Genomic DNA, 20,569 nt, shown 5'->3' with positions numbered 1-20,569 from the left:
TTCATGCCTTAGATGGAAAACTAATAATAGTACATGCATTAAAGTTGATAAGTCTACAATGGACACATAGTATTTCAAATATTCATAAAAACAACAGAAATGTATCATATGAGTATTCTTATTAAATGCTGCTTAAAAAAATGTTGATAAAGTTCTAAGTGATTTAGAATGACCATTTATCTGATGAATAATAATATTTTGTTCTAGAACATTTTATTACCTGCTATATAAGTATAAGTAATATCGGACTTGCCAACAACTTTCATGTAGAATTCTGGCATGGTTTCTTGTTATGTCTAATGCTAAATACTATCAACATAATTATACATTGTATTACAGACCTCCCATTTTAAACCAATTCACTTTAATATTAATTGGAGACAAAACATTTTGTTACTTAATTATTTTACAAATAAATGATGTTAAATGATGTTGAAGGCTTTTTTGCACACACCCTCAACACTATGTACTACACATGCATAGATCAGTAGTGGGCATAATGTTCATTGTTCCGTCTTTCTGCAGACAAACTTGACCTGCAGACAAACTTGACCTTTGACGTAAATGTATTCTGTTTATACCAAGATTTTTCATACATTACTCTAGGCAACAGACCAGAATTAAAGAACTATTGATTTCTGACTTTAATTGTTTGTTTATGAAATTGTATTTCAAGAAAACCGTAACCTTTTATTGTATAAAGTGATCAAATCTTGTTATATAAAGATTTTAATGTCTTTATATTCTACTTTGTATAAATGATATACATTTGTACAATTCACTGGTCGGTAGATAATGATGTTATGATTATTTATTTCAAAACCAGTTCTGTCGTCTCATTCTGTGATTTACCATAATTGTAATACATTTGTAAATGCTTACTTTTGTAAAAAACTGAAGTAATATAAAAATGATTTTAGGCATTTTGTTTGTTTTGATTTTGTTTTATATACAATTAGATATATATGTCAGTCTTATGACCAGGGGTAAATGCTGTAATATCGATGAACATGTCATGTGCATGTAAATAATTGCATATTTTGATTACATTTATGTGAGGAAATCTTGTCTAAATTTTATCTTGTCTTTTTTAAATATAACATACATTAAAGTCTGTGTAGCATAATTTTCGTGTCCCGTCAGATTTTGTAGCATAATTTCCGTGTTCAGATCAGATTTTGTAGCACAATTTACGTGTTAAAATCAGATTTTAAGATTTTGTAGAATTATTTCCACGCAGTGTCAGATTTTGTAGCATAATTTCTGTGTCAGTGTCATATTTTGTTGCATAATTTCCCTGTCAAGATCGGATTTTGTAGCATAATTTCCCTGTCAAGGTTAGATTTTGTAGAATAATTTCCCTGTCAAGGTCAGATTTTGTAGCATAGTTTCCCTGTCAATGTCAAATTTTGTAGCATAATTTTCCTGTCAGAGTCAGATTTTATAGCATAAAATTCTGAGATTTTATAGCATAAAATTCTCTGTAAAAGAGGCCTACATTAACTTTCAAGATCGAATGTTCAAAAATGAAGTTCAGGACATATCACCCGACACCGTAACCCGAAGTCTTTTATAGGGGTAAGATTTTTATCTGGCGAAAACACATTTTTTTTTCAAATTACTGACACTTTCCATAAAGATTTATTTTTACAATTCAGCTCTGTTCGGTATAAACAACCTGACCCTTCCTTGTTTATCGTGGAGACTTTGATGTGTTATATGCATTATCTTCCGTCATTATTATGTTCTTTGTTATGAGGAAATGACTGGAGCAAAATCTGTAAATAAATGAATTAACACATGCAAAACTTAAAAAATACTTTTATCTGCTACTATACATGTAGTTTGATTGTGATTAAGAATAAATGTTTAATACCATTGTTAAAGTCGTCTGTATCTAAGTTGAGGAAATAAATGAAAATAACCGGTCAAGTGAATTCAAAATTCGTCAGATGATATCCGTCTGCATTTAAGTATACATTTTGTATCTGATGATTTCTTCCATTACATCGGAAATACAGTCGAAATAACGATGAAGTAGATCCCTTGAATAGTCTTGATATGCTCAAAGGTTTACAAACATTAAAGTGCCGTACGTCCTACCACGGATTTAATATAAATCCGTGGTCCTACCACCAAAGAAAGGGTGGAGATATCCATAACTATTTTTGGGTCAAATTTTACTGCAATATCAATTATATCAATTTTATATCACGAAATGAAAATAAACCTGTGTGTATAGGAAAAAAATTCTGTTTGTTATATACTTCTTCTCTTTTTTGACCATGGGATTCGAAAGACTTCCCCTTTAATTTTGTGTATTTGCTGAATTTAGAAGAAACATGTTTTTGTCCCTTTTTTGCAATAACACTCTTATGTAGATTCGTACACTTAAAATATCTTTCAGATACACAACAACCTGACTTAAGATTATCTGTTTGTTTACAAAAATGATGAATATATTTATAGAACTTCCACTTATCATCAATACGATTATACTGGAAAACAAAAGTGTTCGTCCCAGGATTATATAATATATTATTGACATGTTATATCCAGCGAGCTTACGGAACTTGGATGGTTCTATTCAGGTGCCCGTTCGTGCCTGAAATAATGCATGGAGGGGCTCCACTAGATAAAGCTGAAAAGTCGCCATATGATCTTTTACTGTGTTGGTGCGCTGTGAAATCCAACCCTTATTTTGGGTATCTGCCACTTCCACTGATCTGAACGCGATAGGCTGTTGGAATTGATTGATTTATCTTACATATACAATGTGAAATATAAGTCATGTTGAACGATTGGAAGTTCTGATTGACTTGATTATATTAAGGTGTTTTTGTGTTAATTTATTGTTTTTTGTTTGTTTTTTTCCTCACGAAGTTGCTTTTATTTCTCTTACATGCGTATTATATCTGCTTAAAACGCCGGGGAACAAAAACGTTTTAGGGCAAATATAATATAACAAGAACATTTATGTTCATAATCATAAACAATACTGTAAATGAAATCAAGCTGGCAATCTTGTCGAATAATTTGTCCGATAAGGCAAAAGCCCGCAGGTAACAGTCGCATAAATCTATACTATATAGCTTTAGTATTGTACCACGTGATATTTGATCAATGGAAAACTAGTTCACTGTGTGTATAGCTACAACGCAGTCATTCGGTGTATCATGAACACTGGATTTAAAATGTATCAACTATTTGGATTAACAGTTTAGTTATTGTGAATTTTTCCAGTTATTTTGGGATAATGGCTGACGAAGATGCCTCGAGTGAACAATCCCTCGCCTCCGGTAAGTTCTGACCGCAACACCTGCTGCCAGGTTGAGCTTATTCTATTATAATACTTGATTTAAGTTAACAACAACATTTAGATCATATGATACCTGTATGACTAAGCATACAGGTAATCGCAGTGAATCTCGTCAAATAATACACTTTGTAAAATTCTGTCTTCTATTTAAACGTACAAGTCACCAAATGCATTATCTTTTTATACACATGTATGTTGGGTAAATAAGTAATGATGTTTAAAGCTTAATTGGCATGATACATGTTACCGAATTATCTTAAGAGTCATATATAATTGTTTTATCTAATTTATTTATACATTTAGAATACTTTAAAACCTTTGTATTAATGTACACTATCAGCAGTCAACTTTCTTTACGTTATATGTAGAAACGATATAACATGTAGGTCGAGATATATATACTTATTAGGTCATGATTGCTGTAGGCTAATTGACCTTGTTTAGAACATATTGCCGCTTTATTGTCGGTTAACCCAGTCTAACAGTGTCTCTATATATTATAGAGACTGCTAACCTAACGAGAAACGTCTCTTTTTGAGATTCAAACCCATTAATTTATGACTCGAAGTCCTGCTATACTGGAAAAGAATGAAGATAAAATGATTGATGTATAAAGACAATGACTGTGATATTTGCTTAATGGACATTATATGTATTTTGAATTATTGACGAATCTCGATATCATTTTTTTCATGTATTGGCATTTTCTATTAACTGTCTTCTATCACTTTATTGATGTGTAATTCATATTAAGGTCAATATCATTAGTTTACAAAACTTGTCGGCGATGACAAAATGCGCTGCATATATGTAACATATCGATAATACAGCGATAAAAGGAATCCTAGCAGGCAACTCTCTTTTTTTCAGCGTAATATTGCGTATATATAAATGCATTATTTATAAATCTAAAATGTTTGTTTAAGTGCAACCAAGCTTATCTCAATAGAAACTCTGCAGAAAGAAATTAATTGGGAATCGTTATCCGAAAGAAGCTATAAACACAAACTAATTATGTTTTACAATATGCAGTCGAACAAAATTCCAGATTATCTCTCGATCATCATTAATACCAAATCCAGATCAAGCCCGATACGGCTTACGAAACACTGAAGATATCAGAGGAATTTCATCAAGGACTACTCTTTATTGTCATCAGTTATTCATACGGTATCCTCATTTAACAAGGACAGGAAATATACGCTACATATGTAGTCGTAAACCGCAGGTCCTTCACACACGGCTTCGAACGAACTGCAGCGCATTAAAGCACCACCTTTTTTTGAAAAACATTTCTCTTATCCCCTTATGTAATTGTGGGCAAATTGAAACTACCAAACATTTCTTTTTCGAATGCTGTGCATTTAATACCGTCTGCAGAACACTCCTCTTTAACTTTCAAGACTTCATCATAAACCTTTATAAGCTATGGTGACCCATCTCTTACATACCAGGGCAACGTTATTATATTTACACACGTACAAAATTATATAGAAAAAAACGATTTATTTAGATTCATTCTTAATGAGACTATAATCCTCTCCTCTCTCTTTCCCATTATTTTGTTTTCTTCTTTAATATATATAATATTCTTTTATTTTAGACCTCTCCTTGTAGTATTGTAAATCTGCTCTATATAAATTTATGTATAAATATATATTTAAATGTGTGTATAATTAGAACGTATTACCTTGTCTAGTATATCCTAACTATCAACTTATTTAAGGCAAACCATATACTGTAGTATAGTTCGTCAAAGGAGAAGAATTCTATAAGACTGTCTTTCATTCATTCTCATCCTTTTCCATTATGTTGCTGTTTATTTTTATGTACATTATATATACTTTCGGGAATAAATATGTTTAAACCAAGCTGAAAATAATATTTATTGGGATGGTGGATGGGGTGGTTATGAAAAATGCTTGCATCATTAAGTATGCACAGATAGTTTTATTTGACATCGTTTTCGTATGATGTCATATAACTGGAAATCACGGAAAGTTGTCTTGAGTCAGTGCGGTTTCCATGTATTTGCCACTTGGAATTAATTTCAACTTACCTATTTACCACAAATATCACAAACGTAATTGCCTTAAAATAACTTTATTTCCTATCTCTCTCATCTTTGGTGTTATATTTCTTCCATTTTCTAGTTATATAACGGACAATGTAGGTTTTTTTGGTGACGTCCGTGTTAATGTAACCTTATATATATTACATATTGACAGAAATCTGTATAATATTTCCCGCGTTTGTAAAGTTACTATAAAATTTTACTTCTCGGATATCAACATCCTAGAGTAAAAAAAACGCATCCCCGCTTATATAACATGCACATGTGAAACTCATTCACAAACTTTAAGAATTTCAGACATAATGTTCAATAAGAAGACAGTGGCCGAGATAACCAGGTTACTGGTGAAACTCGGGTTAAAACGGTCTTGCGATTTCGTGGAACGTTCTGTTAATTCTATTACAGGTAACTGATTTTAAAAAGATATTGTATTATGCCCGGCGTCGTTCCAGAACTGGTTTTATTAATAAGTGCTCCGTATTATAATTTTCATACTCTAACACTGTCCTGTTAAAAAAACAACTAACAAACAAAAATACAAAATTCACATGCATGTACCGCAACTATGTTCCTTTTTTGGAAATTTAAAAGGTTTATATAAAGTAAAAGGAGTCTTCAATGTCGTTTACCAGATTTTTAAAAGATTCAGTCTAAATTTTTATATTTAATTAGTAACGGATACTGATCATAGGGCAGAGGTAGTAACTGTTCATTTCTGGAAGTGGATGATAATGGATGGATAGTAGGTCAATTACACTTATTATTCATTTTTAATTACGCCTTAATTCTCAAACAAGATTTTAAAAGGAGACATTATAACCTTTAACACATGTAAATTAGTGAAAAGTTGTGTTACGGTTTGAATAAAACATATGTAGATGGCTCAAGAACAACGTTTTCACTGTATGTTTATCAAGTGGTGTTTTTATACACTTGAGACGAGCGAGAGTGTCAGTTTCCGATCCGTATATTAGATGATGTGCTGTGAGTGTGTTCTCTACATAATATGATGTGCTCTTAATGTTGGACAGGGAATATATTTTTTAACTATAAGACTTAAATTGTGTGCATTTCTTCATTTTAAATAGAAACAATGTGAACGTGAAGCTATGGAAGTTGATGTTCAGATACAGAAAAAAGGTTATTTATAAGCATACATAATTAATATTGTATCATGCATATATGTACAGATCTGGCTTGTTTCGTGTACTTAATACTATATTTATTTTATTCTTTTGCTTGCAAGTCGAGATTTATGCTATTTCAATTACTTAAGGTTGTCACAAATTATCGACATGGTACGTCATCCAAGCTTAAATGAAACGTAAAAAAACAGTCTTTTTTTTTCAAACGAGAAATGATGCATATATAAAGAGCTGTAAATACTGTTGTTGAATACATACAGTCGTGCTTCATTAACATAACGATAGTGAATAACCTTTATATGTTACAAAGCTATATTTGCACTATTTAATATGTACACATGCAGTTAGCTGTATGTAAACAAACTGATACGATCAATGAAACACCATTATCAGCTCCAAGTTTTTATATCGTTATGCCGAGAAAAGCGAAAGTTCACAATTTTCTGTAATATTGATATTTGTTGGAAAACCAATTAAAGAGACTGCTTTAGAATATGTGCCTTGTGTGATACTATTTTCTTTCGTCAGAAAGTGAATACAGATATTAATTGGTAATACTTTTTTGTTCACTATTAATGGACATATTCGGTAGGCTGTTAAAGTGTTACTGTGTACTGAACAAAAGGTGATTATTGTTTTTGTTTGTTTGCAGATTCAGACGACCTGGAAGATGACGAGGATGCAGAATGTGACGCCGAGAGTATGACGTCATCGTCAGGAGCCGCTGGCCCACGTCTTAATCATCTCTCAGAAGGGCTTGAGAAACTATGGATTACTGGAGCGCATTCTGACATCAAAATAACCGTGGAGAGTCGAGTTTTCAACTGCCATAAAGCCGTTTTGTTCGCGACATCACCCTATTTTGATGCAATGTTTTCGTCTGGAATGAGGGAGAGTGTTAGTGGAGAAATTACATTCAAAGAAATGGAGGCAGATACGTTTGAACTGGTGATGGAATATATTTACACTGGTAAAGAGGTTGTAACTCAAGAAAATGTGATAAAACTACTGAAAGCCTCTTCTCTTTTACAAATAAAATCGTTATGTGAAAAATGTGAGGCTATATTAGAACCTTACATAGATCTGGATAACTGTATAGATATTTGGCGATTGGCTTTAATCCACAGTTGGGAAAAAGTACGAGTAAGGGCTATTAAAAAGATTCTCAAAAACTTCCTCCAACTTTATAAAACAGATGCATTTATGCGTCTTGACGCTTATGAGTTGATTCAGATAATCAAGGATGATGAATTGGAGGTACCGGCTGAAGAGATAGTACTTGATGCCGTGTTTGCGTGGTCTCGAAGAGGTGATCCTAGCTTGAGGAAGCTTAAACTTGGACAAATACTGGCGAACGTTCGATTAGGTCACATATCTGCTGAACGATTAGCGGTGCTAAAAAGTAGTCCAACATCTTTGGTGATGGACGACCAACTTGCACAGCAATACATTGATGACGCAATACAATACAAATTACTCCCTGCCCGCCGGCAGGAAGCTAACTCAACAGTTACCCATCATAGGCGTTGTAGTCAGTTTGACGAGGTTCTAGTCGTTATGGGAGGCTGTATGTCTATGCACCCGCCATATAAACGCTGCAATGACGTTTTAGCGTACAGTTTTGCTGTTGAACAATGGTATAAATTAGAATCTCTCCCATATGACCCTGGTATCGAATTTGCAACATGCACTTATGGAAATGATGTTTATCTTACAGGCGGGGGTAGCCGAACTCAAACTTTTTTGAAATATCGCGCTGACAAAAACAAATGGAAGATTGGTAAACCTTTATGTCAAGGTCGCAGAAGACATGTCATGGTAGCCCTCACAAACACGCTTTATGTAATAGGTGGCTACGATCATCGTTTGGCTGAGGGAAACCGAATGTTAGCTAGCATTGAAAAGTATGATATGAGTGAGGATGGTTGGGACGAAGTGGCACAACTTCCTATTCCAGTGAGTTCTTTCTCGTCTGCTGTATCAGGGGAGAAAATCCTCCTGTTTGGTGGAGAAAAGAATGATAAAACAGACACTGGGGTTGTTCAGTGTTTCGATACTAGAACAAATGAATGTACAAAAATCACAAGCCTTTCTATCATTTCAAAACTTACTAAAGCAGTAACTTCAGGTAGACGAATATTTGTAATTTTCTTCAGCGGGAAAATAGTGGAATATAACCCTTTTGGGAATGGCCAAGTGTGTAATCTTGTTGGGACAGTAAAATCATTCCGCCGCATTCACTATGGAGCGGTGCAATATAGAGGCAATATTTTCATCGTTGGAGGAGAGAATGAGGACACTTCCTTAACGCGGGAAATGATTGTTTTTAAAACGGACAGGGGTGAAGCTGAAAAAGCCCGAGTCCCTCTTCCTAATGCAAGGCTAATTGATAGTTGTGTGAAAATAGCATTGAACAAAAAGTTTCTTGTTGAAGAGAAAAACGAGTCTGAGCCGGGTACAGACGCCGAGGCTCATGATGGTGATGATAATAACTGATCATAATGCATGTATACTTGTAAGCTGTGTGTTCAACAATTACCAAAGTGTTAATGAATCAAACTTTTACATTACTGCTGCCCTCTCTATTTAAATGTATGTATATGTGTTACCGGGAGAATGACATTTGGTTTGAAACTTACAAAAATAATGATTCATTGCCACTGGAAAAGATGCATTGTCAGGAATATTCTTTTTAGCATGTAAATTTTGCTACCTGTATCAATTATGTGGGAAAGGCAAGATGGTATAAAAAATCGTAACTCTGAAAATTTCTAATGTATTTTATGAAGATTATTTAAGGATCACATGTATATCATAATATCATGAAGATTTAAAAGTTAAATTTTTCAACATACATTGATATCTTAATTGACTCTACTGGCCAAACTGTCTGTCTGTCTGTCTGTCTGTATTTTAGTTAAAGATATCCTGTCATTCAGGTAGGTGTTAGTTAAGGATATGTTATACTTCTTTACTTTTCTTTAAATGTTGTATTTACATTTAATATGAAACGCCTCACGACAGTTTTATCTGCTCGTATTTAAAACTGTAAATAGCATATTTACTTTGACTTTAAGTCGACAATTGTTTTATTTACTTTACATTAGAAGTACCGAAACATGTTTATCTGGTTGCAGCTGTCATTTAGTGTATTTTTAAAGCAGCATTTTATGAAACATACATGTATAATTAACTTGCTTCAATTCTATGTTTAATTTCTAGTATGCTTCCTTATTTTAAATGAGCAATTATCTTGGTCCGTCTTCCTGATTGCTATGATAGAAGTGATTTATGGTTTTTTATAGATGTGCTTGTAATCTTAACAAAATTTGATTTCTCACAAAAAGGTAATTGAAAAATCTGGCGTTCTGAAGTATATAATAAAACTGCATACATGATTGCACAATTTTACAAGGAAGTTGGAGTATAAAGATATACATTATACTGAACACCTTTTTTGTAATTAGGGACAGTGTTTGGTACACCTTGCTAAGTTCAACAGCTATCTTAAGTAACTTAATTTTCACTGTTTTATTTCTGCGAATTAGGAAATTTCCACTTTTCTACTGAACATCATTTGAAGGAGTTTCCCTTCTACATGTAGTATCATGTCAGTCTGGATAGAAATAAGTCATTCACGGTAACTTCATTCAATTTCGTTCAAAATTCAGGAAAAATCGTAGGACTAGGTTGTATTTGGTGCGTTCTTGCCTCATATTACATTTTTATTGACCTTCATATATGAATGTTATGATAATGTCATATTATAGCATGTATCTGCTTACTGTTGAAAAAGACGCTTTTATATATGACCTGATTTTTATACAAGCACGTGCTTTTTGTTGGTTATTTATTTTGTAAACTATTCTACAAAGCAATAAAACACGAAAAATATTCATATTCTTGTTAGTTTTGATATCTTTGTTTATATACCTATTGTATACAGCGAGGGCTAAGTTCAGTACATACATGTATAATATTTTTTTATCTTAAATGTGTAACAAAGTCGATACCCTTTGAAAATACCATAATTTAGTATACATGTGTAGATAATAAATATCATTGTTTGTCAACAAGTACAAAAAAAACTTAACGTGTATTATGTTTTGCTTTTTCATTGAAAGACAGATAACCAGTCGAAGTTAAGAGCGTACTAGCTTATATAGTAAACATACAAAAAGACAGATAATATTTAAGTGAGTTAACTATTTCTTTAAATCATGTGAGCTTACAATCAAGACATACCCGGAAGTGAACTTTAGTACGGATGATACAACCAATACGTGTGTACTCCTTTCAAGTAATATTTATCTTCCTTATAAGTGTCACGTTCTAAGATTACTAAAGATTTAGATCCTAAGTCCACTTTTGAACATGTATCTGAAGTAAACAAATATAAGCTTAACAGAAAGTTAAAGGACTCATCAATGTATCCTGGTCGTATAAGATTGGTGACCCATTAAGCCCAGCTAACTACAGGCCAATCTTTCTGACATGTGTCCTCTGTAAAACTCTAGATCATGTTCACAAACCTGGGCATTCTATACCATCTCCAACATGGTATTCTACATGCTTCAAATGTGAAAATGTCAAAATCAATACACTGCGGACAGGCATTCTTAAGCATTTGAGCAGAGAAGCTTATTATAGTAAAAATCTGTGTGACCTTGACCTTTGACACAGTCATCTAAAAATCTATAGGGGTGATCTACTAGTCATAAACAACCTCAATACCAAATATGAAGACTGATGACCAAAGCATTCTTAAGCAATTTAACGGAAAACCTTTTTAGCCAAGGTCCCTGTGACCTTGACCTTTGATCCAGTGACCTCAAAATCAATAGGGGACCTAATGGTCATGATCAACCTCCATGCAAAATATTAAGACTGTGGGTCAAAGGTTTCTTAAGTAATTGGGCGGACAAACTTTTTTGAAGTCAAAGTCCCTGCAACCTTGACCTTTGACCCAGTGACCTCAAAATGAATAGAGGTCATCTACTAATCATGACTAACCTCCATGCCAAATATGAAGACTGTGGGTCAAATGAATCTTAAGTTATTGGATGGACAAACTTTGTGAAGTCAAAGTCCCTGTCACCTTGACCTTTGACCCAGTGACCTCAAAATAAATAGGGGTCATCTACTAATCATGACTAACCACCATGCCAAATATGAAGACTGTGGATCAAAGGAATGTTAAGTTATTGGGCGGACAAGCTTTTTTTAATCAAGGCCCTTGTGACCTTGACCTTTGATCCAGTGACCTCAAAATCAATTGGGGTCATCTACTAATCATGACTAACCTCCATGCCAAATATGAAGACTATGGGTCAAAGGAATCTTAAAGTATTGGGCAGACAAGCTTTTTATAGTCAAGGCCCCTGTGACCTTGACCTGGTGACCTCAAAATCATTAGGGGTTATCTAATGGTCATGACTAACCACCATGCCAAATATGAAGACTGTGGGTCAAAGGAATCTTAAGTTATTAGACAAGCGTTTCTTAGTCAAGCCCCCTGTGACATTGACCTGGTGACCTCAAAATCTATAGGGATCATTTACTAATAATGACCAATCTAAATACCAAATATGAAAACTGGGTCAAAGGAATCTAAAGTTATTGGGTGGACAAGAAAAAATCGCCGGACGGCCGGAAGGGGAGACGTACAGCCGGATGGACAAGCTGATTCCAGTATACCCTTTACTTCGTTGTGCGGGGGTATAATAAGAAAGTCTGTGACTAGCTCAGAGCGTTGGGTTGTGCCATTATTCTAGTGAGTTCTCAAATATGTTTTTGCCTTTGCACACTAGAACCAAAGTGCTTAAATGGCGTAAGAGGGTTTTCTTATACGTTTAGCAGTCTCCCAATATCCTAGTGATGATATTGCGACTGCTATTATGCTAAATAAACAGAGAGCAGCCACTAAAGACAGGCTGGTACAACTTCTCTAGTGTCAGTTCTGAAGTAATATAAATACACCTAAAGACAGGCTTATAAATATTCATTTGACTAAGTAATAATCCTGAGATGAGTACACCTGAGACATGCCAATAGTATTATAACTGAGGTATATGGACATAGAGACACACCGATACAACTTTCCTACTGATATTCCTGGAGTATGTACATTGAGAGACACCCTTATAATGTCAAATCTCTGGCAAAAGACCTAGACACTTTCCTAGCGATAATCCTGGATTTATTACACCTGAAGACATGCTAAAAGTGTCAAACCTTGTGTGTAGTCCTTGAGACACGCTGATACAACTCCCCTTGCGTCAATTCTGGAGAAAGGCTTATTTATTAGCCATGACACTGTCAAACCTCTTGCGGGAGGAGAGAGAGACACAGTAATAACTTTTAAGAATACTCTAATAAAACTATACATTATATAAGATACCATAATGCTGCAATTGCAGATAAACAACAATAATATGTATGAAGTTATTTTTTAATATTTTACAACAGCATATTACAGAGTATTAAAATAACTTTTTAAATCATAAAAAATGAGTATAAAACAGTCCTTGCATTAAGTAAAAGTGTCATTGCATAGGTAAAAAATGACGAAGTAACCCCATGTCTTTTAGCAAACTAATAACAAAAAAATTATTTCTTTTCTTTATAAAAAAATCTATAATAAATTCCCGACTATGATTTTATGATGAAATAAAAACAAGTACTATAGACAGGTAAAATTCTCAATAAAATTACGGGACAATTTTAAGGGCAGATAAACATTTGTAAAATTGATATATTGAGTTTATGTACACACAGATTTTAATGTTATTTTTTTTTACCAAGGAAATCAGTATTTAACTTGACCTATGTAAAATCAAAGCCATAAATATGAATACAAAACAAGTTATAAGAGGCAATGAAATATCAAAATACTGGATGTGTTCATAATTTCATATATAACAAGGTAATATTGTGACAGTATGTATTGATTAGTCTACAGGTTTAACAGAGAATTGAATTACTGATAGAGAGGGCTTATACCTTCATAAACATGCCAAAATAAACAATTTATCATTATCTAAATGCAATATATATATATAGCCAAGTGACAGCTCAAACAATTTGTTTGTTTGCTTTTTTATTTTGAAACAATGAAAATGTTTCTGTAGTGCTGTCAAAAAGGTATTTTATCTACCAGTGATTCTGTCCATGTTGTTCTAGATCAACAGGAATCTATGTGTCACTTGTGGGGGCGTCTTAATTTCAATTAATAACATATTTGGAAGACTACTTCTACAAGTATAATTTCTTAATCTAGAAGAATTTGTAAATTGTTAATTCCAATTGCATAAAAAATAAATATTGTAAACATTGGGGCAATCCTTACCATATTTACTGCAATAATCATCACATGCAAGAAAGTTATACTGGTAAACTGTTTTACAGTTACATATATGCTAAAACCCTGTTCAAATATGCATATATCTACCCTTGATCACAAAAACATCTTTACAAATTGTTTATAATCAAGTATTGACATATAATTGACAAAAATGTAAATACTAGAAGGCACTTTATATGATTGTCTAATTTCTCTATCAATCACAGCTTGAATGAAAACAGAGCCACATTTTGATAGTTCCTGATTTTTTTTATAACTGATCTCCCTTGCCAAAAGTGGCATCCATTTTGGGGGTCAATACCATAATCTATAATAATTTAATTGACAAAATAGTAAAAAAATAAAACAGCTTATTTAGGTGAATTATCAAATTCTTTTACATATATGTAGGAAAATACTATGTAAGCACCAAAATGTAAAAGATTTTTTTTTATCAGTTTTCATGAATAGAATAATATTATAAGATTTTTTTTCTTATCTTAGGTATATAATAAATTGGTAATGATCCTCATAATGCAGGCCAAGGGGAGGTAATAATTGCTTTACATGTTATACATGTAGTTAAACTTACAACCTTAACATTAACATGGAGTTTAATTTTGATTATATATGTTTTAAAGTTGATTAAGATCAACTTGATGAGTATCATACATTTATGGCCATCTAAAGATTTACAAACTCTTTGGTTAATAATGTGAACAAATGAATAATAGCATAACAAACCAGATAAAATAACTCAAATACTTATACACACATACAAATTATTTGCTTTAAACATCTTTGACAGTAGTTTCTTTTTTGTTCTGAAAACACATTAAACATTTAGACAGTCTGATTTAAATTAATTACTTACATGTGAATTTGTTTAAAAGTAAAAATTTATCAAAATTCTAATGTTTTTGCATCCATTATTAAATAATTTAATTTTCAAGTAACTTGTTTATCAAGCAAATTTACAGTCAAAAGTAGCTTAGTTATTTGATGGCATTAAGATATTTTCATTGCAAAAAAGTTTTCTTAAAAGATGGCATCACATATTGTAAATGATTGACAAAACAAAATAAATGTATGTACTGTATTCTTTTTACAGAGAAACCTACATGAACAGAAACACAGAAAAGAACGGTCTATTTATAATAGAAAATAATAGAAAAATAAATTCAACTTTCTTAATCACAACATTGTTCGCTTTAAACACACACTATTTTTTGACAGGATACTTTCAAAACTATGTAAATCTAACACATAAAAGCATTACTGACTTAAAATAAAAGATGATGATATTCATTTTTGAATGAACATCAATAAATTTTGTACTACAAATGTAATATACTTATATGCAGTAAAAATAATTTTGTGTCGAGATGACAAATGCAAAACTGGTGGAGGAATACCTCCATGCATTAATTCTCTCTTGTAGAACCTCTGACCTACCATATCTTAACAACTTCCTCACATGTAAAGATTCATAGTTCTAAGCTGCACTGACAAGCACTTAATGTCAGTAATGGTAACCACTCGGCCATAGTGCCCCCTCCGTTTTAATTAAGACATGAACATGATTGGTGTGAAAGTATGAGCTCTAAGTCAATATGAAAATAAACATGAAACAAATAATGATAATGAATGAACAGAAATGATACAGTTAATGAGGAGTAATGTAAACAAGTATGGATTTCAACATTTATTTATAGCACTAAATTATTACTGTAAATTATCATATCCAACAAAGTTGATTGCACACACATACCAACATGACATAGAATATCAACTTTTATTGTATTTTCATTTCACAAAGTAATCTTTACCTTATAACGATTTTAACTCAGTAGTTTTGGCAATAAAGATCAATTCCCTACATAAAACATTGACAGTCTCCCAAGATTACAGAAGCATCATATCTCAGGAACCTAGCAGTGATCATACTTACAAACCCTTCTCCATTAAACTAATGGAGATGGCATGATTAGAAAACATTTCATTTTAGCTTCAACATAGTCAAAAATAATAAAAGTAAACATGTACAATATATTTAAAAATATATATGCAGTAAGATTTTAATAAAGTGTATAAAGCTAAATCTTAAGATATTTTTATACAACTTAAAAACTGCGAAATTATTTTGTTTTCATAATTTTAAACTCAATTCTTGTAAGAGTTGTAAAAAAAAAATCTCTCTGTTATTTTACACATTAATATTGTATACAAAAATCAAATAAATTGTTCAAGAACAAATCATATTCTGCTATTTTAAGTAGGGTTTTTATAATTTAGCAATGATCTGGTGCATACCCAATTAGTTCTTAAAGAGATATACAATTGTATTTCTTTCTTACAGCTGTTTTGGAAATATTCTCTTTCATACACTTTTAAGAAATAACAAATATGACAATATCCCAGTTCATGATGGCACCTTTATGTTATAAGTTATAAAGATTGTTGACAGGTTATATGGCCCTATATAAACGGCTATTGGTAAATATAACCCGAGCCGCTAGGCGATGGTTATATTGCAAACAGCCGTTTATATACGGCCATATAACCTGTAAACAATCTTTATAACGAATTTATAATACAGCAAGCATCATTTTTTAGAGAAAAATGTAAGATATCTTCATGAATCGACAGCAGCTATATAAACGTCAAGATTATCCAATAAAAAGTGATGTTACAAACATGCAGTATTATAATGGTATATACTTGGTACATCAGACATCATATATTACATCCATTATGATTATATATGGTACAGTACAACCTGTGATAAAGACCACAACTACATGAGCATTGAAAAATATAATGATCAATAACAAAATCTCATTGTATATACACATTACACTCAATAACATAAATCAAAATGTTTAAAATTAAAAAAATTTATATTCCTTAATTAAAATTGTTATCTATTACAAAGAATATCAATTTTAAAATGTTTCTTTTACAAAAGACTAGTAAAAATTTTGATATTTACACACAAAAAAACAACAACAAAAGAACAGTACATAAAAATATTTAAACATTATAATAATGGCATGTTAAAATACATGATTACAAAATTATAAAACCAGTTTAATAATACTATTAATTGCATTTATAACAATCATCACAATTAATCTCATCCCTGACTATTATCTTAGTATCTATTTACAAGGAATTGTGAAACATTAAAAAAAAAAGAAGATTTATAAAATATAAGAAACATTAAATAATATCTATTCTCTTAATACTTTTTTAGGGTTATAAAAAATACACAAAAACAAACAGGTGTTATCCATGGATAATGCACTCCACTAATTTTCTCCAAGTTTGATAGTATACAGAGATTTTCTAAATTCATAAAAAGAAATAATTCAATTAAAATGTATACTAAAGTTCTTGGTTCTGGGTCATGACCTTCAATTAAGACCCAAACAATAAGTATCAAGTTTTCAGTGAATACTTTTACATAGTAAATAGAAAGAATGGTGCTTGCAAAACCTTAATCAAGTGTTACACAGACATCGATACCACTACTGATGTTTTTATATAGTTGACCTATTACTTAAATGCATTAGAAAAAAACATTCTATAGGATATCATTTTTAGGGACTTAGCTTGAAACCGTTTAACTTTCACATATTGAATTACTGTCAACAAACATAGAATATTTACATCATTAATGAATTTGACAAAAGCAAAATTAAAAATTCTATCTTTCAAATAAAACACACAAAAAATGTATAAAAATATCTGTTCATCTAAACAAGATCAATGGTATACTTTGTCAACATATACGCTGTCATACTAGCTTATTATTCCTTCCTTATTTCAAACAAATATAAGTATTTGTTTCACCCATTGCACAGATACAAATGTCCTTAAGTCCGCACTGCGGAATCTGCCAACATATGTTGATGTAACGATGGAGAAGGCACATACAGTGAACACCTGTCAGAATAAAGCTGTCCTAATTCTGTTGCCTCTGTCTCCTAGGAAACGTGCCCAGATTGTTATACTGTTCTACAAAACTTCCAGGATAATACTGAAATATATCAGATAATAATAGTCTTAACATAACACAACAACAACAACAACATTACATCATACAGGTTCCAGTTTATACTCAGTATAAAGGGAGAAAAATCTGTTACAAACTCTACCACTCTAATTAAACAGTTAAATTTCTAGACTTGTTTCAATTATATTAAAATAATCTTGATTTTGTGTAGCCTCAGAAAGCCACTTTTGAAGTTGAACGGCACAGTGCAATCACCAGTCATATGATTATGTTTATCAACAAATCTTCACTTCATGTTAACAAATCTTTTACCGAGATATCTTGAACTTAACACACCAAGATAAAATGTAAAAAGTTTTAACAACATAATGAGATTACATTATATAACTACTGGTACATGTACTTAAACACCACTCTTAATCAGTATCAAATCTATCTGACTATAATTGCTGTACAAAATACTTTGCCACTCACCATAATTATTTTCATTTTTTAAATATTATATTGTAATTTATCAATATTTCAAAATGCATTTTTATTTTTCATTCACCAGCTATAAATGAGTATTTATATTAATTCCTTTCTTACATAATACATGATAAATTATATACAAGATATTTAACAACACTGTAACAGGTATTGATCTTTTTAATTTCTTCCCCGGAACCAGTGTCTTGTATAGATAAACAAAGCATAAAATACATAGGCGTAAACAAAAGTATAACAACTTTAACTGAGTGACGTAATATATTAAATTGAAACACAAAAATCTGTGCAAAAATGTTCTGCAGTGTGGAAAGGTTAGGGAAAAATTATTAATTCAGAAATACTGTATACATACAGAACACATCAATTACTGTAAAAACTCAAAACATACAATAATTAATATGATACCAAAATTAATTTACAAAGGATACAAAAGGTTATTGATTAAAGAGAAGAGTCAAAATAGATCATGCAAACTCTTTAGCATTAACAAAGATAAATGTATGCAATTGACCTGTCCTTTTAAATTACAGGTAGATCTGTTCATTTGCGGATTTGATGTTTTCCTGTATCAACAGACGTTTTAACTATGTAAAGTCTACAGAGTCGGTTCTATACTAGACCAGTAGCATTGATGAATTACTAATTGCTGCTTGCATTCAGAGATAAAATTGTGATTTTGTAGGGCCACATTTACTCTGAGTTCTGTTATTTAGGAAGAACTAGCTACATGTATCCTACATTCTGGCAATTGAAAAGATGGACTTTTTCACGACTTAGTTGACCTGAAGTTAGTATGAGTTTTACATCCTATCATTTTTGTCCTTCACCATTTAAAAATAACCTTAATATCAATTTAATAAACCTATATATAGACATATCAACTTATACAATGTATATGTAATGAACTATTTATGACTTGATACCATGTATCAAATATAATTGGTTTCTTATTTCAAGTCACTAATTAGGTTAAATAATTACTTTCTGAGTAATAAATTGCATATATGCAAAGCTATAAGTTTCATGACAACATCTTCTGTCCCGGACTAGCCTAGTATATGCTATAACTTAGACAAAGCTTTTGTTTGCTAGACCCCCTTCACCATAAAGTTATTATGTAAGGAAAAGACTGAATGCTGTGTATAATTATATTTACATGTAGCATGAAACAAAGCCCCTGATTACTATACCTCATCTTTCTGAAACTGTTAGAAAGGAAATATAAAAAAAAACAATTAACAAAGGCAAGATGAGGTGTTACAGTTAGTAATTCTAAGTAAGGACAATTTGTAAAACAAAGGTGTCTGACCACTAAATGTTGGTAGAAGCGTAGTGATTCACGCCCGAATTACGAGTAGGGAATGTTCCCAGATCATGTACTTGTTCAGAGTAACTGCTGATTCTACGGTACTGTAATTAAGTGGATAAAATACACATAAATGATAGGTACCAGGACCCATTTGACTGACAGAAAAATCTACAAAGATATTGTTGGGAATTATGGATGCCACCACAGCAATACCTGAGAATATAGCATAAGATAAACATGGGTGAGAAATATGATTCAACAATGATAAAACTGAAATTAAACAAACATTTGTTTCTTCTATTAGTCTTTGTAAAAAACACTTTGAAGTGATCCATCCTAGAAAAGTTCTATTAAAGTCCATTCAGCTGTTCCTAAAATATAGTTAGGCCAACAACAACAATTGAAAGGGCACCAAAGGCTGACACCAATGTACAGACATATGCCACTTATCTCTACAAGCTCTCCTTGCCTGAAAAGCTTCCCTGGAAATTTAATTTAATCTGGACAATGGTTGCTGAAATAAAGCAAGACAAGTAAAGCAGCCCTCTAGGTTTATATTGACAGCATCATATCTCAATGCAGATCAGCACAATTTCTACTGCTCCACAAAATAACTGATGACGTTAAGCTTATGTTCCATGCACTTGTAGTAAATATCTTGGTTGTGTTTGAAGTCACATCAACACTATAAAGATTTTTGGAGATTTTTCAGCTTAACTTTTGGAAGATCTTAGATATCCCATGTGCATTATTTCAGGAATAAGTAGGCACTTATGTACAACCACCAAAGTTCATTATGCAATATGCTTGATAGCACCCTCACTAGAAACAATTCAAAGAACTTAGTGGTGGTTCAAACCACAGCAGTGAGGG

The 20,569-nt window shown here is 31.9% G+C and overlaps 2 protein-coding genes across 9 annotated transcripts in view; one reads left to right on the top strand and one right to left on the bottom strand.

The window, feature by feature from the left end:
* The first annotated feature begins 3,127 nt into the window (after positions 1–3,127).
* LOC132713402 (kelch-like protein 24) lies at positions 3,128–9,438 on the top strand. 5 transcript variants are annotated; one of them, XM_060695986.1, is made up of 3 exons: positions 3,136–3,299; positions 6,482–6,533; positions 7,191–9,438. In XM_060695986.1, the coding sequence occupies exons 1-3, from the start codon at positions 3,270–3,272 to the stop codon at positions 9,032–9,034; spliced, it is 1,926 nt and encodes a 641-aa protein (XP_060551969.1). In that variant the 5' UTR covers positions 3,136–3,269; the 3' UTR covers positions 9,035–9,438. The 5 variants fall into 5 exon arrangements, with proteins under 5 accessions (XP_060551970.1, XP_060551969.1, XP_060551968.1 ...); XM_060695988.1 differs by lacking the exon at positions 3,136–3,299 and adding an exon at positions 5,781–5,798; XM_060695987.1 differs by lacking the exon at positions 6,482–6,533 and having other exon boundaries at positions 3,128–3,299.
* A 3,537-nt stretch (positions 9,439–12,975) lies between these two features.
* The window catches only part of LOC132713399 (protein tweety homolog 1-B-like), a 29,371-nt gene continuing 21,777 nt past the window's right edge, over positions 12,976–20,569 (bottom strand). The window contains exons 14-15 of one of the 4 annotated variants that reach the window (XM_060695976.1): positions 19,697–19,797; positions 12,976–17,922 (exon numbers count right to left, since the gene is read on the bottom strand). In XM_060695976.1, the coding sequence (XP_060551959.1) occupies positions 19,699–19,797 (99 nt within the window). In that variant the 3' untranslated portion in view covers positions 12,976–17,922; positions 19,697–19,698. Of the gene's footprint in view, positions 17,923–19,543; positions 19,593–19,696; positions 19,798–20,569 lie in introns of all 4 variants that reach the window. The other 3 variants (XM_060695977.1, XM_060695979.1, XM_060695978.1) reach the window with 3 other exon arrangements.

This window comes from Ruditapes philippinarum, unplaced genomic scaffold, assembly GCF_026571515.1.
Source record: "Ruditapes philippinarum isolate M1 unplaced genomic scaffold, ASM2657151v2 ctg1649_1_1_1_1, whole genome shotgun sequence".
Lineage (NCBI taxonomy): Eukaryota > Metazoa > Mollusca > Bivalvia > Venerida > Veneridae > Ruditapes > Ruditapes philippinarum.
Note: the sequence above shows the minus strand (reverse complement) of the source record. Positions and strands in the feature narration are given on the sequence as shown.

Coding starts and splice junctions, on each gene's coding strand:
- LOC132713402 (XM_060695985.1), top strand. CDS start 5,696: ATGTTCAATAAGAAGACAGTGGCCGAGATAACCAGGTTACTGGTGAAA. Junction 5,799..7,190: donor TTCTGTTAATTCTATTACAG/GTAACTGATTTT, acceptor GTTTGTTTGCAG/ATTCAGACGACCTGGAAGAT.